At 39.7% G+C, this 27,921-nt stretch overlaps 2 protein-coding genes across 2 annotated transcripts; one reads left to right on the forward strand and one right to left on the reverse strand.

Annotated features, from left to right (window-relative positions):
• The first annotated feature begins 134 nt into the window (after positions 1–134).
• LOC110067009 (ATP-binding cassette sub-family C member 4-like) lies at positions 135–9,943 on the forward strand. The gene is made up of 7 exons (XM_089277363.1): positions 135–1,432; positions 1,885–2,264; positions 3,014–4,941; positions 5,532–6,102; positions 6,594–6,730; positions 7,195–7,556; positions 8,172–9,943. Exons 1-7 carry the CDS (start codon positions 914–916, stop codon positions 8,724–8,726), a joined length of 4,452 nt encoding a protein of 1,483 aa, XP_089133489.1. The 5' UTR covers positions 135–913; the 3' UTR covers positions 8,727–9,943.
• Positions 9,314–27,832, reverse strand: LOC110067008 (recombining binding protein suppressor of hairless-like). Its single transcript, XM_089277364.1, has 15 exons — positions 25,979–27,832; positions 21,716–21,905; positions 21,357–21,491; positions 20,200–20,368; positions 18,574–18,645; positions 17,644–17,697; positions 17,243–17,291; positions 16,094–16,231; positions 14,841–14,953; positions 13,015–13,083; positions 12,059–12,130; positions 11,652–11,724; positions 11,019–11,101; positions 10,807–10,910; positions 9,314–10,149 (listed from the first exon to the last, which is right to left on the reverse strand). The coding sequence occupies exons 1-15, from the start codon at positions 26,235–26,237 to the stop codon at positions 9,939–9,941; spliced, it is 1,791 nt and encodes a 596-aa protein (XP_089133490.1). The 5' UTR covers positions 26,238–27,832; the 3' UTR covers positions 9,314–9,938.
• Positions 27,833–27,921: the final 89 nt, after the last annotated feature.

Here is a 27,921-nt window from a genome sequence, read left to right on the forward strand (position 1 = left end):
AGAAGTTACAATTATTTGCGAAACATGCTATCCCGCGGAGGCTCGATTTCCGTCGCTCCCTCCGAGTCCGGTAGGGGAGGAACGTGGGTTCCTTGGCGGCACAGCGGCTGGTAATGGAGCCAATATTACGCGCTGCTTGACGACTGTATGTTAATCAAAAACATATCTAAGACATACTCTCAACTTTTACATGTATTTTTCTGTAAACTTGAGAGAATAATTAAGGTTCGTTAACAATGAATCAACAAAGACACTTCTAAAAAACGCTGAATCGAAATGTTCTTGCTTTAGCTTTAGGAATGAATACAGTACTTTGCTCCTGTGTCTCGATCCCTTTAAAAACATGTCAGTGTAAAAGATAAGTTGTGCTTTCCATATTTATATGTCTACTTTGTATAAAATCCTGACAGTTCGCAGCTTTAGACAATGTTTCATGCGACATCTAATTTAAAACCAAAATAATAAAGATAACACAAATAAAGAAACCATGCTTGTAGAAATATGGCTGCCATAGCAACATCAAGTTCCGTAAACAATGACAGTTCATACTAAATTCTTCCTTGTTTAAGATTAAATCAAATTTGTTGGCGTCAGCTTGTAATGGCATATTTAGAAACGCCATAAATGTCCCAATCTCTTGCAAAAGAATTCTGTCCCCCTTCCCCTCCAGGTCTAAAAAAAGGTAGCCTCTTCCAGGCGCTCGTTAGTTGGGGCGCAGCGCGAAAAACAGCAAGCGAAAAAATAGCGGACAGGCATTGCTCCGCGCTTCTCCCCCATTTTTTTCGCTGGCAGTTTTTCGCGCAGCGCCCCAACTAACTGAACGCCTGGAAGAGGCTAAAACAAGGGTTAAACGATCAGTAAACCACTTTTAGGATCGCTGTGCTAGAAAAAGAAGTGAGTCATTCCTTGAAACATGGCCAGGCCTTCAGAGATCCAAAATCCAAGAGGTGGTGCAAACTGGCTGTCAATCATACTCTTCTGGTGGATGAATGACGTGTTGAAACTGGGCAATAAGCGACCGCTGACCGAAGAAGATTTGTTTCATCTTCTTGAAGATTACAAAGCTGAGGTTCTCGTGGAGGAAGCCGAGAAGTATTGGTTCGAAGAATTAAAAACGAGTCAATCCAGGGGAAAGAAACCGCGATTATGGAAAGCAATGGTCAGCCTTATTCCATGGAAATCATGTCTGGTTATGATAAGTTTAAAAACCCTTCAGTCTTTGAGTTTTGTCTCCCTGCCTCTGTGTCTTTGGCTCGTGTTGAAGACATTAAATGATGGCCCAAATCTAGACATGAAGTTTGCTTTCATCTACGTGGCGCTTTTGGGATTGACAAGCCTAATAAAAGCGTTAACGACACAGCACTATGACTACCTCACTGAACTCTGGGGATTAAAGCTCAAGGTGGCGTTAATTGGACTCGTATATAAGAAGGTAGGCTCAGTCATAATATGAATTCCAAACTTAACGACGCAGCATGGGAGATGTTATGTGGCATCAGCCAGTCTGAAATACTGAACTTAACAAGACTATTTGTACGAGACGAGCCGATTTTTCCAGAGCTCTGTTTCAAATTGCCTCTGTCCAAAATAAATTAAAAGCAACGAATCAAAAAATTAACTTAGACCGTTTTCTTTGATACCCCTCTAATTAATTCCGTAATAGATTAGAAGGATTATATGTGTCAGTACAAGATTAAGGTGCGACCAGACAAGCCACTGTCTGTTTATTTTTTCTTTCCTGTTCGATAATTAGGCAGAAAACGATTCAAAATAAGTTTCTGAGACAAGTGGACCCCAGTAATTCGCACAAAATATGCCAGAAAGAGCTGGTACCGACCAGCAAAAATCAACATGGTAGAATTAAATGCATTCATTTTCTTGTAGGTTCTCTCACTAAATCGTTGTAGTCTGGAGGCTACGTTGTCTGGAAACACTATCAACCTGGTCTCCAATGACGCACAAAAGATCGAGAGGTCTTTGAACAGCTTTGGATTTATGCTGTCAGCGCCGTTAGAGATAGTGATCAGCCTGTTAATTCTGTGGTACCTGATTGGCTGGAAAGCTCTTGTTGGCGCTGCTTTCCTTATAGTTTTAGTTGCCTTTCAAATGTTAATGGCGAGGAAAGCTGCAAAGCTGAGAAAGAAAGCAGCCGCTTTCACAGACAAACGGCTCGTGGTGATGAATGAAATCATCTCTGGGATACGAGCAGTGAAGATGCACGCTTGGGAATGGAACTTCAGAGACATTGTGCGCGACCTCCGCAGGTAATTAGGTATTAGTATATATCCACCCAGGGACCTTGTCATTTACAGGCGTGAGAGTTATTCCACTGTGAATTTGAGAGAAATATGATCATGTTCAAACCGCAAGTTAACGTTAGTGCCCGTGGGGGATTGCACTATACTTTTGCATCTTTTTCTCTATAAATATTGGATAATGATTGATATTGGATAAAATATCATTTATTGAGCTTACACTAGACAGAAAGCACTTCTTTTTTCCAAACACCTGGCATATTTTAGTTGAATTTAACGCACACTCTTATTGGTTGATTTATAGTCACGCGGCAACGGCTAACTCTAAATGTCGCCCAGTGGCAATTGCTACCCGCTCTCCCACTGACCAGAGAAGTTACTTTGACTTCTTCCTGCCTGATTACTTTACACTTAATTCCAGCTATATGACAAAACACTTAATTACTGGCCCCTTGCGAAACAGTTAGGTTTGTACTCAAGACAAAACATAACTTACTGTTTCTCTCGGGATCGTTCATTAAGTGATTATTGTTGCCGTTGTAAGCTCGCCAAATTAAAATAGTCAACTTAGCGCCCGACGAACTATTGCCAAGCTATCAATCTAGGAATAACCTCGACTCGATAGTGAAAATTTGTTGCCCATCTTTTAGAGACATAGAGTCTCTAGGATATCGGCTAGTCTACTTCTAGATCTGACATTAACCTTTGATGCATTTGTTCTCATCATGTTTATGTCCTTTCCTGTGATCTGTTCACAGGAAGGAGATGGCAATTATCCGCTTAAAAGGTTTGATTGTATCAGTATTACTGGTTTTGTTCTTCACAACGATTCCCATGGCTACTCTGGTTTCAGTGACAACTCTGATATTGACAGGAACTCACTTGTCATCATTTGCGATATTCACACTTCTACTAGGATTTGCAATACTACGAGAGACATTTTGCTACAACTTGAGTTTATCCATGCAGATTGCCTCGGATGGCAAGGTAGCACTCGATAGAATACAGACTTTTCTGATGGAGAAGGTTTCGAAATCCAAAGGAAACAGGGGAGGCAATAATCAAAATCAAAACCTTAAGGCCAACCTTGCGGAACAAAATGTTGAAGTCGAAACGAAAAATAAAATGGATGTGCAGTTGCTTATTTACATACAAAGAGATGATGACTATTTAAGCGAAACTCGATCGGGTATCAGCAACTCTCCATCAGAGGCATTTAATGGGCGGGTGACACCAGAATTTTTTTCTACACACTCGGTCTTAAAAGAGCCTTTTGTCACAATTACTGAAGCCTCGTCTTCCTGGAACCAAGACATTTTGGGCAACACGTTGAGAGACATCACTTTCAATGTTCGCAATGGTAACTTGTTCGCGATGACAGGTGCAGTTGGAAGTGGGAAATCCTCCCTGCTAACCGCCATTCTCGGAGAACTTCCTCTGCATAGAGGATCAGTTTCATACCACGGGAAAATAGCCTATGTTCCCCAGATACCCTGGGTGTTTTCTGGTACCATAAGAGAGAACATTTTGTTTGGATTGCCTTTCAATGAGGAGAGGTTCCAACAGGTTGTTCACATATGCGAGTTGACGAAAGATTTGACGAACTTCACCAATGGTGACCTCACAGAAATTGGACAGCGTGGAGTTACCCTCAGTGGAGGTCAGAAAGCACGTGTGGGGTTAGCTCGTGCAGTGTATTCAGACGCTGATATCTACCTGCTTGATGATCCGCTAAGTGCAGTTGATACTAAGGTGGGAAGAACGCTTTTCGAGAGCTGCATTCTCAATCATTTATCAGGTCGTATTCGTTTACTGGTCACACACCAGTTGCAATACTTGAAAGATGTGGATCGTGTCATTGTGATGGACAACGGCTCAATCACTCACCAAGGGGTATATGCTAAAATTCTAGACCAGGGAGCTTTTAAAGGAGTGGCAGGATTGTCTGAAGATTGTGAGGATGGACCTGGGCTCCCAGACAGTGTCAGCCTAGACGGGATTGATGACAAAAGTGCTATCAAGAGGGAGCTTCAAGGTCCGTCGGACCCCTCAATCGATACATGCGATATGCCCCGCGAGAATGCTCAGCGACAAACCCTCGAGCAGCAGACATTGGCTGAACTCATCCAAGATGACAAAGGGATCAGTGATACACTACAGCGTTTCATCGTACGATTCGCAGAAGGTAAAGATAATGCCGCCTTTGAAGAAGATCACGAAGCATATGAATCTATTCTGCTGGAGAAGGAAAAAGTTGGCCAGGAGTTATCTGAGCTCCTTAAGACCGAGAGTGGCCTTGACGTTATTCTCGACGAGTTCAATGAGAAAATGATGATCAAGAAGGTGCTGAATGAACCGTCGGTCTCATTTGTGGGAGGACCGTCAGAAGGTCAAGATAATGAAGCCTTTGTTGATAATTTGACTTCACCTAAGCAGACGAATGACGGCGTTGGCGTAAATGTGAAAGAAGAAACGATTCCGCAGACTGCTGGCTCCCTGGTGCTCGCAAACATGCGTGATGCGTCAGAAGCTGATCCTTTGGAACCATCAGTCCTTGATTTAAAGGAAGACGAGGAGGACAAGAGCGCCGGAACTGTGACCTTCAGACTGTACTGGAACTATTTTAAACAAGGACTTCCTGTTTCCAGGATACTGATCCTTGCAGTTGCCCTATTATTTGCCCAAGGTAAGGCTGGTTTACCCAGAAATACTGCTATATCATTGCCACTCAGTACGATGTAGCATTACCACTGTTTTCAAGAAATTTCGGACGATCTTAAGCCAGTAAAATATGTAATGAACACAAACTTGAGTTTTCTGGTTTTGGTATATGGGGTATGTAGGATAGAGAGGAAATTGACTGTCGCAAAAATATGTTAAAATAAATTGAAAAGGGTTAGGCTAAAGCGTTACTGTGTGTTTCAATGTTTCCGGAAAATGAGTAGTTTTTTAAATCATTAAAATGTTCATGTATGCAACGCCATGTTTCGAAGGAGAGGTGTTCTCCCTACTTGTGTATTGCCAGATTTGTTGTAAAATTAAGGTAGCCTTAAAGGAGTTCCTAGCATCTGTTACCTGGTTACAGGAAAACACAACAGACTTCGGAGTAGCTAAAACGGTCACAATTTCATAATTGACCGTCACTTGTGCGCTCTCTTTCAACTCACAATCGAAATCATCACCGTTCTGGCTTGTACGAACTAAATTCTCACAATCCAATATTTATTCAGGGTTTTTTTTTAACCAGTTGTACTAACAGTACGAATATTGTCTCAGTGTGCCTCTTAGCTCCAAATTGGTGGCTGTCCAGAATGGCAGAGATGTCACGTGACCAACAGAAAGCCCCGAACACTCATATCATTCATGGTAGTTTGGTGGCGGTGTCCCTTGTTGTCATGACAGTGTCTTCGTTCTCCTTTTACTACCTTCTCCTAAAAGCAGCTGAAAACCTTCACAGTAAAATGACCCTGGCGACTATCAAGGCACCTGTGAAGTTTTTTGATTCGACCCCAGCTGGACGTATCCTGAATCGGTTTTCCAAAGATATTGGCTCTATGGATGACGTGTTGCCACCGTTGTTTCTACAAGCTCTTATATTCTGCTTGTTCTCTCTGAGCGCCATTTTGGTTCCCGCTGCGACAAACTACTGGCTCTTCCTGGCCCTTCTTCCAATAATTGGGATATTTGTCTACTTCGCCCGTTATTATCTGAAGTCCTCCAGAGAGCTGAAGAGAATTGAAGCCATCAAATGCAGTCCTGTGTACTCACACGTCACGGAAACAGTAAATGGACTGGAAATAGTGCATGCTTCAAACATGAACAGGACGTTTGTGGACAGACTAAAACGGTTAGTCTCAATATAAATCTTAAATTTGTTTCAAGGCTCATTTAGATAACTTGATAAGCATACAACAACCGTGCCATAATTTGGGTGCGAAAATCGTTTTGAGTCTGACTGCCAAACTTGTATTGTTTTCTTGTCATGCATGTGCTCACCCTAGAGGCAACCGAGGGAAGTTGAAACCAATATTCTGATGTCGGATAACTTATTCACAGCATATTCGTGCTTGCTATTGAAATCAAAGTAGTAATGACAAAGGACCTCTTAACATTAACATGATAAAAGAACACAGTCTATGCTGCAGTGATATATAAATCGATACAGACAACGAATCAAATATGCGTAGCCAAAGATTTGAGTTATTAGCAATGAGATTATAGTACCCCACATTTTTCTAAAGCTGGCTCTCCTGGCAAATCAATACCTTAATTATCGGCTATATTTATTGCTGATTACATGGATTTCTAATTTCTTGGCAATTGTGATTCTTTTCCTAGGTATCAGGACGAGAACACACAAGCTTTTTTCATGGTGGTGTCTTCTAATCGTTGGTTGAGTGTGCGCCTTGATCTGCTGTCTAGTGTGTTCGTCATGATTGTCGCAGTGGCGGCCATTTTGGTTTCGGAGAGCCCCAGTCAGTAACTTTGATTGAAAGAAACCTGACACGCATAATTTTATAGAACAATTTATGAAGTCATTTCCCATTTGTTTGTTCGCTTTCCATAGACATAATTTCGCTCTTTTTTTTTTCTTTTTATACATACGTTATTTTGCCAAGTACTTTTGTCACTGACCCAATCATACAGAGAGCAGAACCACGTGTTCACGTTAATGGTGCCGGACAGGTTCAGCTGGAAATCAGAAAATTAACTCTGAAGTAATTTGTGACTCACTTGAAAGTGCTGGAAAATGTCCAAGTAAGGATAGCAAGTAAAGAGTTAGCTGGGAAACGATTGCAAAACACTCAACATTTCATGTCCTAGCTTTGTTTGACACCTCGTTTTTCACAAATTCGAATAGCTATCGTTATAGAGTCGAATAGCTATCCCTTCTCGATGAACAATTCTTTCGACCAACTTTCCTCTTGTCTTTCCTTAGCTTTGGCCGGCCTCGCCCTGACATACGCCCTGCAAACACTGGACGTCACTCAATATGGTGTACGATCAGCATCAGAAGTGGAAAACTTGATGACGTCCGTCGAACGTGTAATGACTTATACAAATATTGAATCTGAGCCCGGCTACAGCATGGGGGACCGTCCCCCAGAGTCCTGGCCCAATGAAGGAAGCTTAACCATAGAAGATCTTTCTTTGGTTTACTTCAACGGCGGACCTCGCGTCTTGAGGGACATCAACGTTCATGTTTCTAGTAAGGAGAAGGTGGGAGTTGTTGGTCGCACCGGTGCTGGAAAGTCATCTCTGGTATCCGCTCTGTTTCGTATGCCAGATCCACTGGGAAAGGTAAGTTGATGGCGATGTCCAGGAATTGCCACAGTCTAAAAAAGCTGCCCAAGAAATGGTTCGCCTTTCTTTGATGCCTGAACGTAATCAATCCAACTGATAGTTTACCTTACTAAATTATAAAGTGAGCCTCGACAAATGGCGGCTAAATGACTAAATGACGGGCTGTTTAAAGGAGAAAGTCTCATACAAAACTCTACTAGATGTAGACGCCTGTCTTCCTAAACCGCAGGGCTTCTCCAAATGCTCAGAATTTCGAAACTGCTTTCCAGTAGCTCCCCTCTGTTTTGTTACAATTTTTGATGCGAAACTAGTAAGAAGCACTCTGTGATTAAAACCATCGCAATCTTCTTAAAGGAGTTCACAAAGTAACATACGGTAAGTCCCGGCCTGTGCGTATTTAAGCCATACTAGCGACCATTTTAAGGAACACAAACCACACAGCTTTGTACCGGATGTACCAGAGGGAACAATTGATGCTGTGAAATTAAATATTTCGGCAATGACTGATAAAAAACATTTGGGACCTTTTGGGGACACGATTTTAGGCAAAGTCCAATGCGACGTAGAAGTCTTAGAGGACACTTAACTGAAAAATATTCCCTTACGTTTTAGGTGTTAATCGATGGTATGGACGTTGGATCCATCAATCTCCAAGACGCCCGCAGGTGCATGGCTGTTATAACCCAGGATCCGGTGCTATTTGGGGGTACCTTAAAAAGGAACATAGATCCTTTCTCAGAGTATTTGGATCAAGACCTTTGGACCGCTCTGGAGGAAGTGCAGCTGAGGACGCTAGTTGAGGATCTCCCAGGACAGCTCGAGTTCAAGCTGAAAGAGTGTGGAACAAACTTAAGCGTTGGTGAGAGGCAGTTGGTGTGCTTGGCTCGTGCATTGGTCCAGAAGAGCAAGATCATCATCATGGATGAAGCCACCGCTAATGTGGATTTCAAGACTGACCGTCTGATTCAAGAAGTCATTCGTGACAAGTTTAAGGATTCCACAGTCATTACTATTGCTCATCGACTGAACACCATTCTGGATTACGACAAGGTGCTGGTTCTCGATGGTGGACAAGTGGTGGAGTTTGACAAACCTGAAGTGTTGATAAGAAAGGGTGGACTATTTGCTGAGATGATCAGAAGTCAGACACAAAGAGGGAAGGACTGAAAATGACTGCTTAGTAACCCAATGCGTACCTATCAAACCGCTCCTAAATCAATAATGCAGACTGTTATAGATAACTAAACTAGAAAGGCAAAGGGGGTGTAGGGAGTCAAAACTGAATCGAAAAAATATAAACGTATGTAAGTATAAAGATGATAAACCGAGATTTTTGGTGTGGCCGAAGTTTTCTTCCAATGTTGACAGGCAAGGCTAATATGCACTTTTTACCAGACCAATCAAACCTTGGGGAACGATATCAGCTGCAAACGTTTACTTCATAGACTTAGTGTGTCGAATTCAGTACGTTTGCCTGATATAAATTTTACTAATATTTTTACTAATTCTTATGATGGTCGTACGCCAAGATCGTCTTAAAATAATACAACCTTTTTAAAACGGATGGTATACAATGCTCTTTATTTCGAAAACGAGCACGGTTACGCCCATTTTTGGCCAAAGTTGGTCTTTGTATGCTTGTTAAAAAGCCTCACTGCATGGCAAGTTTTTTTAAATAAGATCTGAACGTGGGGAAATTTTGCGGGGCGCGAAGATCCTTAAGCATAGGAGAGAAAATGTGGCTCAAGTCTTCGTTATGGAATTTAAATATCAATAAACATTTTTATTAGTTGTACTTTTCGTTGCTACGTGGTATCCTGGAATAGTATACATTCAAATGGTCATATTCCACTGAATTAAGTCACATAAACTTTGAATAGAAGCGCGCTATGCTGTACACTTGAGATACATGGCTTTTGATACAGACTGCGAGTCAAGAAACTTTACACTTGATGGCTAAAAATAAATTATAATATAAAAACGTGAACTAAATGATGTTAGCTTTCGCTGGATTTAAAATTTTTACATCAGAAGGTGACTAACTTAGCTGTAGCTTCGCAACGCAATTTTGTTCGAGGAAGTGCAGAAGAGATCTGCGTCTTGTTCAATTTCACAGAGCTAAACTTCGAGAACAACTCCCAGGAAGTTGTTGCAAGAGATTGTGTTGTTTAGGCGTCATGGTATGGAAGAGAAGAAAAATAGCTTCTTTGAAACTCCCAAATTGACGGGGCTAGTTGCAAATAGGAATTAGCACTGCTTGCGGCTTAATAGTGTTATAGATTCGTCCATCGACTCCAAACAGGAGTATCGTATATCGTAAATCGCATAATGTGAATAATACTCTTGATGAAAAATAAAGTTTCTCTTTGTTTGGTGCTTCTAAATGTCGGCTCGCAGCACTGTCTCTGATATCGATGAAGTGGGTCTCTCCACCGGTTCTGGCGTGTAAGTGAATGTTAACCCTGTAGGATAAATAACTCCATCGGAGCGAACCAGGCTGACGGCCACTTCTGTGGGCTGACGAACAAACCGCCAACCACCACGAATGGCCGATATGTCTGGGACTACACATAACAGGCTCTCTCCACATCTGTTAAGTGAAATGGCACACAAGAAATGGATTACTTTAGTTAGCGAATTTACAGTTGAGGACTCAAGTTCAGTATATTTAGATTTCATTACAAGGAGACTAGCCAGTCACTGAATCTGACAGTCATTCAGTTTTCGTCACGTTACGTCATTTCGGTCATTCAGTGAGTCGCATTTTGGTCTTGGCATGTAATGCCACGCCCACCCATGTCACGTCACGTCAAAAATAACTTGTGAGCAACGTCTAGCCATGTCATGCAACCTGTAAACATGTCAAGCCACATCTGGCCACATTATGTCCTGCCAGATAGACAGTCCGTTAGCCAGTCAGTCAGTCGGTCAGAAGTCAGTCCGTTAGCAGTCAGTCGGTTAGCCAGTCAGTCCGTCAGTTACTCAATCACTCGGTTAGTGAGTCAGTTAGGTCATTCAGTCAGTCGCTCAGTCTATTTGACATTGACTAAGCGAGGCGAGCTAGCCAGCCACTCAATCAACGAAACTAGAAATAGCAAAATCCTGAGAGTTATTACATTTCAATGTAATAACAAACTTTCGCGCAGTTATCTGTCAAAAGCAACATGTTGCTACTTCAATCTTCTTTTGACAAATTCAACACGCCAGACAGTCACAAAAAAAGTTTCCTCAATAAGTTATCACTTGCCTGTACATGGTTTCTGCCTCCACATCTCCAAACCAAACCTTCAGATTGGCTGTGAAATGTTCCCCTGTGAGTTCCAACATGGCTACATCTCCACCACCGTTCAACTACAGATAAAGATTAAGTAAAGCATAAACAGATCTCGCCGTGAACGATTTTGCTCCAGACTTCATTACCCAGGTTACAGGAACGAGGGAAATCAGTGTCTCTGTTACCTGCAAATTGTTCACTATTGGAACAGGAGTGATGGGCGACCTAACTGGACCGTTTCCCTCGTAAAAGCTGTATTCTGATTTATCTGAAAAAGAAAAAAAAAAGATAGCAATACTGTTCCTCGGTAGCGAAATTACACTATAATCCTCAATGTGAATTCGACAGCCCAAAGCAGCTTTGCATTCTCACCGATCAACGCGAGTAAAGGTCATTTCCAATTTAATTACAATCTACAGCTGAGAAGATTAAATTACTGCACTGCGCATATATATGTAAGTTAGTCAGTTTAAGCCAAGCCAACCGAAGGCCACCGAAGGCCACCGAAGGCCACTGAAGGCTGGCCTATACAAGTAGTGAACGAAGTCTCTCAGTAAGAATCCGGCACTCACATTAGTTGAACCACAATTTGACAGCGGAACGTTTAATTAAAGTGAATTGTCTCTCAATGCCTACCCTCATAAACGAATAAGCTGGAGAGAGACACACGACTACCGTTCGCTTGGCTTCAAAAGGTCTTATCATTACACGACGATCACAAACCCATAAGCTACTGAGCTTTTATTTCAATCGTGCTTAAAAAAAGGTTGTCTGTCTGTCTGTCTGTCTGTCACAAAAAAGGGAGGTATTTTACCAACCTGTGCTAATAATTGTCCAAGAAGCTCCATCGTTAATCATCTCTTTATTTTGCTCTTTCGGGCATGGTGTAGCCTAGAGAAAGCAACCACGTACAAAAGAGATTAATTTCATAGCAGGATCATCTAGTAATGGCTCGACAGAACTGAACACTTCGAGAAGCCAAACCACTCTGATGTTGAAAGCCCAGGTTCATTCAAAACATATAGAGGCAAGTACATCAAACAGCAAACAACAAATAGCTGTTCCCATCACAAACTTCTACACGGTTTCTATTTTCCGTTTTACCCGGGTGTATATAGAAAAAAAACCAGGTATTTACTTGGGCTGCCGTTTCTTCACACTGGGCATACCCTGAAGTGACCACTGGGTTAGAGTAACTAGCGCTATGCCATGTGTCTTAGCTTACCTGGAACTGTATAATTCTCTCCTGAGATAAGCAAAGATACATTCGTTCTGTTTCTTTCATATAAAAGGCGACCTGTGGAATAATCACGTGATCAACATTTGGATTCTGTTTGTACATGTACCTCAGCTGACACCATAGTTTGCTTTAGCAATAGTTCACGCACTGTTTTTATTTTACGCTGTACAAAGAACTTGAAAGCCGTTATTGGCAAACAATACTTCGATAACATTATCACGGTGATATGGACAATGACTTAGTCAATCCAGACAAGCATTACCAGATTGTTCCTAGAAACGTGCAGTAAATGTAATTTCTGAGAATTGAGGGTCGAATTAGTCAGAAATTATTTTTCTGACGGTACGACGGGGAGGCTCCCGGGGTGTCATGGGACGTCAATGGACTGTTTACGCGCTTGGTGGGAGATTTAGGTCATTCTAGGTTAGTCAGTCTCCGTGTTTGCCTTCTTTTATTATTATTATTATTTTTATTAAGCTTTTGTTATAACAACTTGTACGTATTATTGTAGCCTTTGCTAGGCGTTCAGTTAGTTGGAGCGCAGCACGAAACACGCTGCCTGTTTCTCTCTTCGCGCTTCTCCCCTATTGTTTCACTCACCGTTTTTCGCGCTGCGCCCTAGCTAACTGAACGCCTCCAGGCAAGAGGCTAGTACAACTATAAAATGCCCTACCTTCCTGATTTTGTACCCTTTCTAGGGGTCTCGAGCTGTTGCATCAGATAAGGAAAACGTTTCCACATATTTTGTGGCCACAACTTGAGGGTTTTTTTTGGGTGGTTTTTCGTATCTGGTGTAGCATACGTTCTAATTGTAAGAACCAATAGTTGTAGTTTGCAAGGATCGGATCATGCTATATGACAGAATACATCTATATCGGATGACTGACTGACGCATAAACTATTCACATTGAATGCCTCGTGTTAGTGCAATCAGAATTTACCTTATGAAGCTGCGATACAGGGTCATCAGCATCTAACAAAGCAGTCTGCTTGTCGACTTTTCGTATTACCTGAAAAAAGCAAATGAAGAAGCCACTGGCAGTTGTTACAATGTATAAAAGGCTACGGGGCTCGTTCATCTACGGTGTCGGCTCCAACTGTGTAGAGCGTACTGTCAAAAGACATCAAAGACTCGTCTTCCACAAACATTTTTAAAAGTAAACTGAAAACGTGGCTTTTTAAACAAGCATTTTTAAGTTGAAGTTTTTATCTTTTAAATTTTTCTCTTTTTTTGACATTTCGTAATTTTTTTTTACCCCAGGTAATTTGTTTTAAAAGATTTTTAAATTTCTTGTAAAGCGCCATTGAACCATTGGGAAATGGCAGCTCTATAAATTGTAACATCATTATCATTATCATTATCATTATCATTACCATTATCATCATCATCATTATTATTATTACCATTGTTATTATTATTATTATAGGGTGTAAGTCAAATTATATTTTCGCATTTTGATTGGTTCATAGCAACAACCACATGTACTCATGATCTACTGGAGGACAGACGTCTAGATGACGTCATAAGCGTTCTTATTTGTTCCTTACTTATATGTAACAAATAGATTCCATGCTGCCGTGCGTCTGTTCAGATGGTGTAATAGATCAGAGAAAGTGTCATAATTTGGTAGGAAGATCAGTGACACCCTCGGCTCTCGCCTCGTGTGCCACGTTTTTGCTCTTACCACATTTTGACGTCTTCTTTGATCTATCACTGAAAAGCAAACAGCAACATGGGATCTAGATTTGTTAAATTGACAACATGAAATCATGTAAGTTGTGTATATCATCTACCTGTACAATGCTCTGTACCTGATAAAATCAATGTACGGATGCATAGGCTTTTGCGAAGTTCAAATTGCGACGCAGAGGACACGGATCTATCTCCGTGTGCGATTTCTACTCCAGGTTATTTCGTTATCTCAATTTTTGTGTGTTTTACTAGACACATATAATATCAATCACGTCGCCCTCTTGGGGATCGCTATGGCTGCATTTCATACGAAACTACACGCAGGAACCAAATGGCCTATTTTCCATATACTCCCTAGTGAAGACCTTGGTGACATAATTTCCCCCTTTAACACCTTCGTTTGTGCAGACAGTCGGTTTGTCTACATAACAAAAAGAAAATATCTTCGTGGTTTGGTCGATATATGTGTTCAGATGAGAGTATGTAAACACGTCGTGACGTTTCAGATTCGCACGTATTTTTGGGAAATATTTTATAAAAACAATAGAGTACTTTTTCCGTGTTTATACATAGCCTGATCTAAACACTCGGGGTTGGGGAGGTTGGGAAAATTCTCGAAAGTTATGCAAACCCTCCACTGCATCCCACGTTTGCATAACTGACTCAAATTCTCTGAGTCCCCGTCTTGTTTAGTTGAGGTTAGGTAACCACTGAAAAGTGATCTATTACTTAAATCTAATTTTCTTTTGTCGAAGACAATATTTCACTCACTTGCTACGTTCAGTTGTCAAAGATTGTTTTCCTACTCGAGCATAAAATCCATACAATGTCGAAACTTCAGTGCCCTGCCGTGTAATCACCTGACCTATTCGCCATTTCCACATCTCCCATAATACACCTTGTCTGCCCCCAAACTTTTGCATAAGCATTGTCTTCAGGTTCTCTTGGGACGACTGTAATACCCAGGAGAAATGGCAAACAAAGGTTATGCAGAATTTTGGGGGGAAAACCAGGAGTATTATGAGGGATGTGGAAATGGCGAATACAGTATACAGGTACAGGAACACAGCTTACCAATCTAGGGAGAGCCATCTTGGTAACAGAACAGACCAGCTTGACCGTCGAGCCATAATGGACATACCCTTCTCTGACAGAAAACTCTTCACTCTCAGATTCATCATCATGTACTGAAAACAATCAACAAAAAGACGTAACAGAAATTATGACAATAGCCATAATTATTGCCACATGTGATGGTAAGATCCTTGTAGCCATAATACACGACTTAACAGAATTGATGCAAACACGTGTTTGTTATGGTTTTAACATGATCCTATGCTGTCTTCAAGCATCTTTATATTTAGTTATAATATACATAGGACTCTACGCGCGCTCTGACTGGTCAAAAACCCATGTTTCATCAGAGCATAAACAGTGACATAGGAAAAGCGTGTTTTATGTTGTTTTGCGCAAGGAAAATCTATATTATAAAGCAAATGACAAAGCCTAAGCCGTGTATTGCACTGATAACACACTTCCGACATTAGAGAAGATACGAGAAATGTAGGAAACACTCGCCTGAGGCTCGAGTTTTCTGCATTTCCCTCGTGTTCTCAAATGCCCGTCGTGTTTTATCACAGTGTAATACACGGCTTAGGCTTCTTCATTTGTTAAATAAATCGACGTTCCCAGTAACCCTCATGTATCTAACCCATCTAAAGCAGCCCATTCCTATTAAGGTCATTCCCCAGTATTGCACTGCGCATAATTTTCCGCGTGATTAGCACGCGCGCATTAAAAAATGGTAGCTGCTTCTTCACGGCTGGACCTCCGCATAGAGGTAAATCGTCACTTTCTTGAAAACGAGTACGGTGACCCATCATTTTTTTTTTTTTTTTTTTTTTTCTGTTCTGCTGAACTGAGTGATAAATTTCTCTTTGTAAAATAAATGTGGACCAGTTCTCAGTGTAGAACAAGAAACAACCGCCGGAAACGTGAATTTAGCAAGCAATCGTGCCTGTAATAATGGTGCTATTAGAAGGACTTATTGAGTATTAACAAGGGGCTGTTGCTCCTAAATGAACACGGGGACCCCTCATTTTAATTTCAGAATTTAAGTTCCTATAATATAAACAATCAATAGGCAAAGTTTGACAAAAATCTCAGTGCAGGTTCTATTTCAGGGAAATGACCTTAAGCTACCACCTCCCATTCCTTCAAGTGTTGGCAATTTAAGAAGGGTCTGATGGTAGTGCAGAATGTGTATAGAACTTTCAGGCACTCTGATTGATTTAGACCATCATTGAGATCTGACAACATGTACTTACACAGATGAATAGTGAATGCTCCCCACTGTTGGCTGCTCGCGTGGAATGTACCATTTTCGACATGAAGATACCGAGTGCTGACAGTCTGGGATCTAAGTCGATTGAACAGAGCAACTGTGGAGCCAGACTGGATACATACTGCAAAAAGAAAACAAAACAGTTTTATGGAGGGAGGGACAAAAAATGAAACGAAGAATGGACGGAGGTGAAGGAAAAAGAAGTGTTAAAACAGGCCAGTTTAAATCTTGTTGAAAAGTTTTCTTTTAACCACTATTTCACTCATAGGTAACAAGTTCCCCCTCAATTTTGGCGCAAAATTTCAGCGCCGATATATAATTTCACATGTGAAATGACAAAATCGCCACGGGTTTATATTTGGCACGCAATTCTCAAAACAAGAAACAAGTCAAAACCCCATGATTGTATAAGCGTAATTAGTCACCTATAATAATTATTATGTATGATTATTAAATGGTAATCAACTGGTATACTCGTGAAATTATTAGAATTTTAACAAAAACGTGTGTGAAATTATTTCCTACTTTCACTGGTTAGATACTTACTGTAGAAGTGTAGGTGTTGGAAATGGGGGGGGGGAAGGGGGGGGGGCTTCAAGCAAAATTGGGTTGGGGTATGTGGCCCGCTTCTCAAAACCCCTAAACTCTTTATGACCTGACCAAAAATTTGATACTGTCTTCATGACCTAATCCTTTGATCAAAACCCTGTTTCAGACCTGACTTATAGCGAGTTACCTAGTTCAGACCGATGGTAAACGCATTGTCAAGGGTTTTTGTTGATGGTCTTGAAAATGATGAAAAAGTAACTTCTTCTTAATAACATATCCAGTTCAAGTCTAGAGTGAAATAACCATACCCTATTTATGACCAAAATGGCCAAAATCAATAGTACATTAATTATGACCAAAAAGGCTGAAAAACCATACCCCTTAGAGCCGCACATACCTGTATAGCCCATATAAGAAAGTACCCCCCGACCAGGGGTTGGAATAACCCTGTGTATATGGGACTAACCGGGGAAGAGAGGACTTCAATATATAACATGTATATAACTAGAGAAGCTTGAAAAGGGGGACAGCTTAAAGCGTTAACCCACAATGACTAAAAAGTACAAGTCACACATACACTTACAATCTGCATTCTTTAGTGACTGCTTTTTCTTGGAAGGTTTTGAAATGACCTAAAAAGGGAAGAAAAGAATAGAGTAACAATACATTTAGGTATGACGCCTTGTATCCCATGGTGTATCGAGGATAAATGATGATGATGATCAACCTTCATATTCAATGAGGTTAATGCATGGGTGAATGGTTTTACACACACAATATAAATTGAACGTACAGACGAACATTTTTTCACCAAAACAATTACTTATAGTAATATACAGTATTAATGTACAGCTGTAAACAAGTCCTGTAATCTTCATTCATTTTCAATTACTTCAGTCTTTACTACATTTTATTATCGTTTATAACTTTAATGCATTGCAGTCATTCATGACAAATAAAAACAAAAATGCACAGTGGTCATACCTTTATCCGTTTTGAATTAAATGTACCAACATGGTCCCCATTTGGATATAACAACTGGATCAAAGAACAAAAGTACATGTAGCAACCAGTGTATTAATTATATGTACATGGATATAATTCAACTCCTTAACTTCTCCAAGAAATTTTAACTGTTACTATAAATTGTTAATAATAATTACTGTAATTATAACATACTGTGCTTCACCCCAAGCAAACCAGCTTTTCAAATCCAGTCAAACAACAGCCAATTGATGTGCACTTATAAGATGACCATCACAGCATCAAGAAACACACAGCCAAACACTTATTACATAAAGATGATAACTGATAGAGAAGCTAGCAAAGCTGCATCCCTAATATTTCGTCCAAAAGCTTGATCATGTAAAGAAGCCCAGAGTGGGATTAGGGAACAAAAACTCTAATTCACAACCTCACTTTAAAAGAAATTTTACAAATTGGAATTGGAAACCACTGTTAATCTACATTGATTTGCAAAAAGCAAGCTATTACATAACAAAAGGTTTCCAGTAATGAGAAGAGAAAAAAAGAGAGAAAATCATTAACATGTAATACAAAATTCCAAGAATTACAGAGACATAGGGTGCCTGAGCACAACAGAACATTTGCTTATAATACTATTAAGGTCGGCACACATGAGGGGACTGGTCCCTGTGACTAGTCCATGCAACAAGTCCCCTGAAGAGTTTACACGAAGAGACTGGTCGCAGGGACCTGTCCCACAAACAGTTCACATGAAGCACTTTGAGAAACATTAGTAGCAGGGACTTGTCCCAAAAATTCAAACTGGTTTGAATTCGTGGGACTCGTTGCACTGGGACCAAAGTTTACATGTATGTACGTACAGGTGTGTACATTGAAGCTGCGTTCAAAAGTACTGTACATTCCTTATCCCTTTTTTTTTTTACTAACCTTTAATGATAATTCAAAGTGTTTTCTTTTGTCTGAATCTGATATATATAATGTTTTGGCTGCACCATATCCCTAACAAAAGCACAAAATGTTCAGTTCCTGTTGAAAAATTACATGACTGTGTACTACTGCCCACAAATTCATACTAACAGTAAGCATGTACTAGCTGTTATGAAAATATTCTCTTGGCAATCTACATTTATCCTAAAATTTAAATGCTGCCGGCTCTTCAGACATGTTTCTAAAATACAGTTACATCATAGTCTGTGCTTTAAGGTAAGTCCATCAAAATAGAACTCATGATAGATTTTTTTTCAAACTTTACCTGTTGGCTGCCAAAATTATCAAGAAAACTTAAAATTTGAAATAAAAAAAGGGGCATCCTGATATTCATTTAGGAGCAGGAGGACCTTGAATAAACTCCATGATTCCTGAAATTATCTGCTTTCCTAAACGTTTACATTTGAACCATTCACCTTACGCCTTAAGAGAGCAGAAAATTAGGGAGAAGAAGAGAGAAATACAACAACGGATGTATTGCATCAATCTTAAGGAGCAATTTGATGTACATTGTACGTTTCATGATAAAGGCACTCGTATTTAGTTGACAGAGATACAATACTATATAAAATAAAATTGTTGGGTCCCGGTACTTCTTCCCGAGGGAAAAAAATGATGATTTGTCTCTCACAAGCTGAGCCATTTAGAAAAGGCCACCATTTTGTATATGTTGTCCATGTGCATGCGCTCATGAGCGCATGCTAATGATGCGAACACCGTGCGCAGCAGGGATGCGCAATGCAATTCTGATGAATGACCTTAAACAAGGGACATCTCCTAGGTTTATATTGAGAGATGAAACTAACAGGTAGTCAGCATGATCTGGTACATACAGTTCCTTCTTCCATGCCTACAAGTTACATACAGGTACAAGTACATGAACACTACGTGTACATTTATTTAATAAAAATTATCATATAATGAACTCATTATCTCTTTTCTGATTGGATGAAAGTGTACAGTGAATTTTCGAAATCAGCGCCTGTGACATCATGTAGCTGCAGATTATACACTATAATCATGTCAAGGACACTCAAGGTCATGGGTAATCATGTATGACCGCAGTGCATGATTTCTAAGGGTAATGTCAACTTCATGCACTTTGTGTTGCTCGCCGTCGGTGAAGAAGTGAAAACATGACATCCACTTGTTTTTTTTTTTTTTCAATCACTGTGTAATAAAACAATTAATTAGATTTGCTTTTTTTGATATTCAGAATAATCAGGGTCTCGGTAAGGGTTACCAGCCTCAGCCTTTGGCTTTGGCTGATAACCCCTACCTCGACCTGGATTATTCTGGGTGTCACAAAAACTTCATCCAATAATTGTTTACAACATATCGTAAGCTACTTCAATGTAGGATTCTCTCCTGAGTGATGTTCGACTGTTATTACATACAGTGTACATGTATCTTGTACAGTATTTAGTTTTATTTTTAGTGTTAAGAAAAAAATTACATGTGTAGACTGAATGTCAGGCCTGAAACAAGGCACCAGGCCTACAGTTGTCCCTACAAGTAAAATTGGCAAGCTTTAAGGTTGGTGTGTAGTTAAGCATAGCAACTCACCTTATCTTCAATAATGAGTTGCTGCATTTCCTGTTCATTCTTGCTTCCAATACCAATAAAAGCCACTGGCTGATGCATCACTTCATCATCTGGTGCTTGAGGCATCAGTGCCTGCCGATACTGCCAACCCTCTCCCACAAGGTAAACACAAGGAGGAGGGCAGAAAAACCTGAAGCATATTAAACACATGTACAGTGTATGACCAGCTAACTGACTGGGAGATGTGATGTTCTAATGATAAGAGGTTCCAGGCCTGAGATCAAGAGATCCAGGCTGATGCGACAAGCGCCTGCTTTTACAACTGCAACTTTGATTCGGCAAATCACGGCAGCAGCTTCACATGGGGACCCCAGCACAGCCAATTTTTATGCTTGGGTTGGTTCCTTGGGGCTTCTGAGATGATGTGGATAATGTATGAATTTTACCACTTGAAAGTTAAAACAAACATCGGCAGAACAGTGACTCTAATGCCTGTTTGTTCTGGGCAGATTTTGGCCACTCTAAAATAGTCTCTGCCTGTTATAAGGCAAATCATCTTATTATAGCTCCACCTAGATGTACATGAACTTGTACACATGTATACTTGACCACACGTGTATGTTAGTTGGCCACACACACCAGCAATTAGAAAACAGCCCTAAGAAAATATGCGTGCTGATTGGATAAAAATTGTGTTTCTATAACTCGATAGAAACACAGAACTAGCATGAGCTGTTGATGTAATGATGGCATGAACAATATTACACATTTTGACAATATTACACATTTTGACACATTTTTATAATCAAAGTAAATGAGCTGTTTCCCTTTTTTTCGTTGCGGTGTTTTCTAAAAGAAATAGAAAACATGTTCTCTGTGTGTCTATCGAGTTATAGCAACAGTACAGAGTGAAAGTTCGGGAGAACTCAAAAAAGCTGTGGAAACACTCCCCTGACACTCGTGTTCTCACAGCATTTCTCGTTCTCCCAAACTTCCACTTGTGTTTCTATGACTCGATAGAAACATGGTATATGTTTTCTATTTCTTAAATACTGAACATGTAGGTGAGTACATGCACATGTACAGAGTAGGAATGTAACATTTCTTATTCCTTTGAGTATCAACAACGATGAAATTTTACTCTGTACATGATATTGTTACAACCAAAAAAAAATCACCTTTTTTCATTGCCGTAAGATTTTTGTGCCACCTTCGCATGGAAGATAATGACTGTTTGCTGGCCATCTCTTGGTACAACATCCTTCAGATATTTGTTCATGGCAACCTTCGACAGTCTTGGGTGGGTTGATCCTCTGCAAATGAAGAGAAGCAACCATGATAACTTTGTTAATAATATCAAAATTGATCCTGACAGCAAGCACATACATGAATTATATTACACTTGAAATGAACATTTCCACTGTACAAGCAAGGTATCCAGTCATAGCAGATGATTGAATTGCATGTCGTAATGATCCAATAATTTAATCAGCCATACTTCAAGTACCCATGGTAAAAGATTTAAATAAACACTTACGGGTCTTTGTGAAATTCTTCTTTATCTTCCTCATTCTCTGGGGGAGGAGACGGTGTTGTTGGTGGGCTAGGGTGACTCGCTGCCAGCTGCACAGCCAGGCTGCGGGGTTCTACACCAACTCTGACTGCCTCGTGTCCTTGTTTGGGTGTCGATGTATAGCCACCAGCTACCCTATGGTACGGTCCTCTTCCTAAAAGTGGAATAAACTGGTTGTATGATTGAAATCTTAAATCTCTTAACTGATTATCACACATCTTTTCCAATTTCAGTAGTGAAAATTCAGAAGCACATCTTTCAAAGTTGGTTATATTTGATTGCATTTTCCGATCAACTGCTTCATTTGATTCTTCATCAGAATTTTTCAGCACTGACTCAGTCACCATGGTGACAAAAATCTGAACTTGTACTTTTAAACTGTTTGTCTTGCTGATGATACTCTACACAGAAGAGAGTCTCATGACCTTAGACCCCCTTCGAATCTCAAAAACTAGGACTAAGACCCCTTCCGAAGACCCTGTCTGAATCAAAAAAGCTAAGACCTAAGACCCTCTCTGAATCTCAAAAACCAAGACCCCCTCTGAATCTCAAAACCCAAGAGCCCTTCTGCATCTCAAAAACCAAGACCTAAGACCCCTACTGAGTCTCAAAAATTAAGACCTAAGACCCCATCCAAATCTCAAAATCTAAGACCTTAAGACCCCGTTCGAATTTCAAAAATTAAGACTTAAGACCCAGTCGGAATCTCAAAAACTAAGACCTAAGATTAATGCTAACTGATCACAACTACATGTACAAGACATTTGACGGAAGGGAACTTCTATTTCCTAAGACTGACACCAGTAGAAAATACTATTAGTTGAGATGAATAACGCAGAGTTTGTGTGATTTTGAAAAGTGCTTAAAAGAACTCAATGACAGCATTGATGAGAAAATTTTGTTCTGATGTACAGCATGGCTTCTGTCTTGGAACCAGTTTTAAATTTGTATTTATATCCTAGCTATCTAACCCTGCCAATCATATGTACCATCTACTACATACATGAACATGTACATAATCCTGATGAGACAATTCCTCAGATAACAGTACAACAACAGTTACATGTATTCATGAACAACTTCATTCCCAGAGGAATGACTAGTAGATTTATTCTAAAACAATTAATAGAATATTCGTTCTCAATTTCTATGCATAAGAGGTGACTCTGGCTGCAACCTCATCAACTATCACATGATACAAATCTTGAGCTGTCATCTAGCAATAGTTATATAATAATATACACTATCTTAAATCTTTGGTTATTTTTAAGTTTCAAACGCCGTGCCAATGTCGTTCCGAACTAAATTCATTATTTAAGTTTGACTTTGCCACAGCTGTAGCACAGCATTTGAAACAAGTTTGACTCTGCTGTGTAGCACGGCAACCTCTGTTGTGTAGCACGGCAAGCTCTGTCATGCTACATGACTTTAGCATGGCATGGTCTTAAACGACATGCTATTGCCGTGCTGAACTAAATAAAATAAATTATAACCACATATAAAACTGGACAAACTGGTTTCTCGTGAGTGGGACGCATGCACGTAGAAACAGTTCCTGGCTACAAGTGTAAAAAAAAAAAATAGCAGCATTCAGGAGAACCCAGCTGCCGCCTTTTCTACCAGGGAATGTTTCAGAGGCTGAAGAAGATTCTTGCTCACTGGATCTGGATGAAGGAACAGATGTAAGCTCAAACTGCTCATCACCTGTTGAGTTTGGTGAAAAATCGGAAGTCAAAGAAGATAGCGAATCGTTGGGTGAAGACAAAAAAGAGGTGCGAAATTAAACAGACCAGGATCACTAATCTTCTTCTTCTACCAATGGCATGGATTAATAATGCCTACTGCAATAGTCGCTTCGTTCTCCTTGCAGCCTGGGCTTGTTTAAAAAACATTAAAGTATGCAAATGTTTGTCAAATTCTCTGTCAGGAGCACCGTCCCTCATTTTGGATTCATCCGTAACACTGCTGGTTCGAAATCGTCTCTTTTGTAAAAGCCCAGTGAATTAAGCTCAAAGTATGAAACCAAGTTGTGCCAAAGTCATGCTACAATCAAGCCAAATTGAATTTAGTTCGGCACAACTTTAGCATGGTGTTTGAAACAGGCCTAATTTAAAACAGAGGGTATATATGAGTGTCGAACCTTCCATATGTACGCCTCAAATTATCCAATAAATTAATCATAATTTTTTTTAAATAACTAAAGTAACAATATGTTGATAAACAGTGAATAAGAAATTGTCCTAAATGATTGTTTAAGGACATTCGCACGAAAATTTTCAAGTAGATAAATATTTTTGATAATTTTTACTACAATCGTCAGATAATGAGTTACCTGTGTCAGGAATGCAAAAAAAATGGGGGTCACCGACTTCATTTCAGAGACAAAGCATGGGGAAAACTTCCTGATTTTGAAAAATTGGTGCACATACATGTAATTCAGCATGGTCTGCAGGGGTTTATAATTAAAAATATTGAAGGTGGGTCAACGGAGGAAAGTGGTCTTAGTCATATTTTTTATAAGTAGGTCTGTTGCATAAATAATTATTCCAAATGTTACCAACGTTTTCACAAAACTTAACCCTTCAAGAAAGAGGTATTTGAAATCAAAGATAAATGAAGAGATAAAAAGAACAGAATTTGATGGTGCATTTTGCAAAAAAATCAAACTTCTAGTCGATAGATTTGTTTCATTTTTTCAATAAACATTGAAAATCGGTAGAGAAATTGATCCATCAAAAGAAAAACAGGGGTCACTGATCGTCCAAGATCATTAAATCCAGGAAAAGCTATAGCAATGGCGATCTGCCCTATTAATTATTGCTCATTTTTTACTTACCACGCATGCTCACGCATGATGTGGCATGTAAATTTGCGCGCACAGTAGGGATGCGCAGAAACAATTAGCGCTCAAATGTCCTTAATATATTCTCTCAGCCAGCTGTCACTGAAAATATGTTTTGAAACCAGTAACAAGAATTATTATGTAAACATTGAGGTTAATAACCTGAATGTGTATCATCTTTTAGTGTTGCAAAACTGTGCAAGTATATGCATATATACTGTAGAGCCCCTCATAAAATTTAAAGTTCACCAAATTTATCATCAAATCCATCCACACTTGCAGAAATAAATAACTTGACGGTTACATTATATTTATAAAAAAAAAGACAGTTTTAACATACATGAATTTTTAACAGCACGTACAAAAAAAGAAAAAAATAACACCAAACTACATGTCCATGAACTATGAAGTTTAATTTACTGTATGTGCCACACTTAAAAATTAAATGTTAGGGCTGTCAAAATGATTTCAATCCAGTTTGATTTGTATGTTTCTTTGTCTCAGGATTATGGTAATAATTCTAGAACAAAGAAAAATACAAATAAAACTAGTTTGAAATCATTTTGACCTAAAATTTACTATAACATAATGTAAACTACGATATATACATACATGTACCCATTCTTGTGTTGTAATAATTTGCCAATAATTATGACAATCATTTGAGCTGTTACATCAAAACCTAACGACTTAATTCATCATTCATGGCAAGACTTTCCGTATAACGTTTGACAACCGTTCCCGTGTTCCGAATACAAGAAAATGTACATTAGCTAAATATCGAAATAAAATATTTTTCATCTGCATACTCATATTTTTAGCTTATGCCAAATCTTCCCTTAAAATACACTTTTTTCTAAAATCGATGTTATAGTCTAATACTGTAAATCCAGGGTGTAAATATAGGTCTAATTCCAGAACAAAGTTAAGCAAAAAAAAAACTGATCATTTCACTGGGCAGGTTTAAACTAAACAATGGCATTTGCCATTTTCCATCATTTTGCCTTTTCGTTCAATTGCTTCCACGCAAAAGGTGAATGATACATGTAGTTCAAATTGGAGCAATAAACATTGACATCTTCGCCCGTGAGAAATTAAAAGTCCATCGCATGACCTCATTTTCCAAATAGTACAAACTCTTGTAACATGTTGTCACCTAAAATGGCGAATCGAACATCAACAACCACAGGAAATGTAGGCTTACGTGGGAGAGGAAGTTGACCAAGCGACGAAACATGCAGTGATCAGCGACTCCACTGATAAATATTTAAACAAAGGAAGGCTGGTTAACATTTTACAATCTGTGTAATATTCAGGGAAAATTATATAAGCTTATAAGCCCAAGATCAATGAAAAGAAACGAAAACTGAATGGTGTTGACTTACGTGAGAATGTGCTTTCCGATTGCGTTGGAAGACTCGCGGCTATGGTGGATGTGATAGGTGAGTGAAACACTGCTCCCTGGACGATTCCAGCCGAAGAAAAAACCTCCGATGAATTGAAGCTGCCACTTTCGATGCGAGGCCGTTTTACGTTTGTATACCGATGTCCCATATCCCTTGCTATCAACCCGGCGTGATTATAAATTGTAGTGCCGTCTCCGTCGCCAGTGAAAATCGATCTCGCCCCATGTGAGTCAGACATTTTCCGAAAGCTTCGTTCGTTGAAGAAGGGTACTGCTCGCAGCGAAGAACGAAACTTTTTTTTTTTTAGAAACCAGTTAAAACAGAGAAATTGTCCGGAAATCTCGTATCAAAAAAAACTGTAGGGGGCATAATATCAAAAATACGATTCACAGACGAGACCAAAACGAATCGCCCAGTAATTTAAGCTCCAAGTGTGGTAAAATTTCAAGTCTGCGAACGGCAAAACGTTCTCTCCCAAACACAAAACTGTCGAATTTTGAAGTTCAACACTCCATTATCCAACTTGGCAACGTGTTTTGTCCAAAGACTCCCTTATCACGTCAGTTTATATTCCTACAAATCGATAGTGCCAGGGAAAGAAGATGGCCACCGAAACACAAGAGCTCTCCTGATTTAGAGGCGAGACTTGGCTGGAAGAAACACTCTCTGTGTTGAAGTGCAGACGAACGAAACCCGCTATGCGCGGAAGAGATGCACTGGCGAACAATACATCGACAACAAAGTGAAGTGGAAGTCAGCCGCCGATGATTAGCGATGAGCGTGGGAACTTTTGTGGCAATTCAAGGCTCGTGAGAAAATTAACCCACACCATATATGGAGGTTATTTACAAATAGCGGCTCTAGAACAAAGAGTGCACGCGACCAGCTACCGAATCAACTTGGCCCACAGGGAATGTCCATATTCATAAATCGTCTACCAACATGTGGGCCTTTTGTGCGCTCAAGAGCGAGCAGTTCACCCGATTGGCCGAGCTACAATGAAGCCAGCTAATAGATGAAAATCTTTGCTTTGGCTCAGCTGTTTCCCAGGCAAAGATTCACACGGGAACACAAAGAAAGTTCGTTTTGTGTTGAAACAGTGGTGTCGAGGAGTTCAAACTTTAAAATGTGTGTTTAGAAAACGTCGTCGAAGTTGCCCTCGAACACACGGAGTTTTGCTATTTTCGGGCATGTCGACTTCAGTTGTTAAAGCGACGCATCGCACTTGTGAAAAACTTAACGTAAAATATCATGAAAACAAACTCAAACTTTATGTTTTATAAGTTAGTAGCACTCAAAAGAGTTTCGATTCCACCTGTCCGGCTTGCTTGGAAGTTTCGAAGACCAAATAAATGCATTTAAGGAGCATATTTCTGCCGCTATTCTTTTTTTTTTTTTTTTCTTCAGCCTTTCAGCTATATTGACAGATGCATTGTTTGGTCCAACTTTAGTTTAAAAAACCAAACAGTCTATCAACATTAGAAGATACGGTTTGCGACAGTCCAATAAATTTTGCGGCAGCCCAATATTGAAAAAAAACGATGACTAATCAATACTTGTGGTTAACAAGAAAAAGAACCTAACAGTTTTTGGTCTGAAAAAACTTCTTTGAAAAAAAATTTCCTCGTCTTTTTCCTCAAATAAGTCAGATTTACTTGCGAAAGGTCGAGCAAACGCAAAATATTGCTGGATGATAATATTTTTTTCCCGGCATTCGTCAAACAAAAATATTCCTATTTTTATACTGGTCTGACAAGTGCTTTAGGTATTACGGTCCATCGCTTCATCGATTGCTAGATATTACCTTCTCTGCTTTCGTCATGGTTTAAAAATGCACGTTTTTCTGTCCGTTTATACATAACAAGTGGTAATTTTGGAGTAAAACTTAACCTACCAACGGCTTTATAATTAATTTCTGGTCA

This window comes from Orbicella faveolata, unplaced genomic scaffold (assembly GCF_042242905.1).
Source record: "Orbicella faveolata isolate gen_17 unplaced genomic scaffold, um_ofav_v1 contig_46, whole genome shotgun sequence".
In the NCBI taxonomy this organism is placed as follows: domain Eukaryota; kingdom Metazoa; phylum Cnidaria; class Anthozoa; order Scleractinia; family Merulinidae; genus Orbicella; species Orbicella faveolata.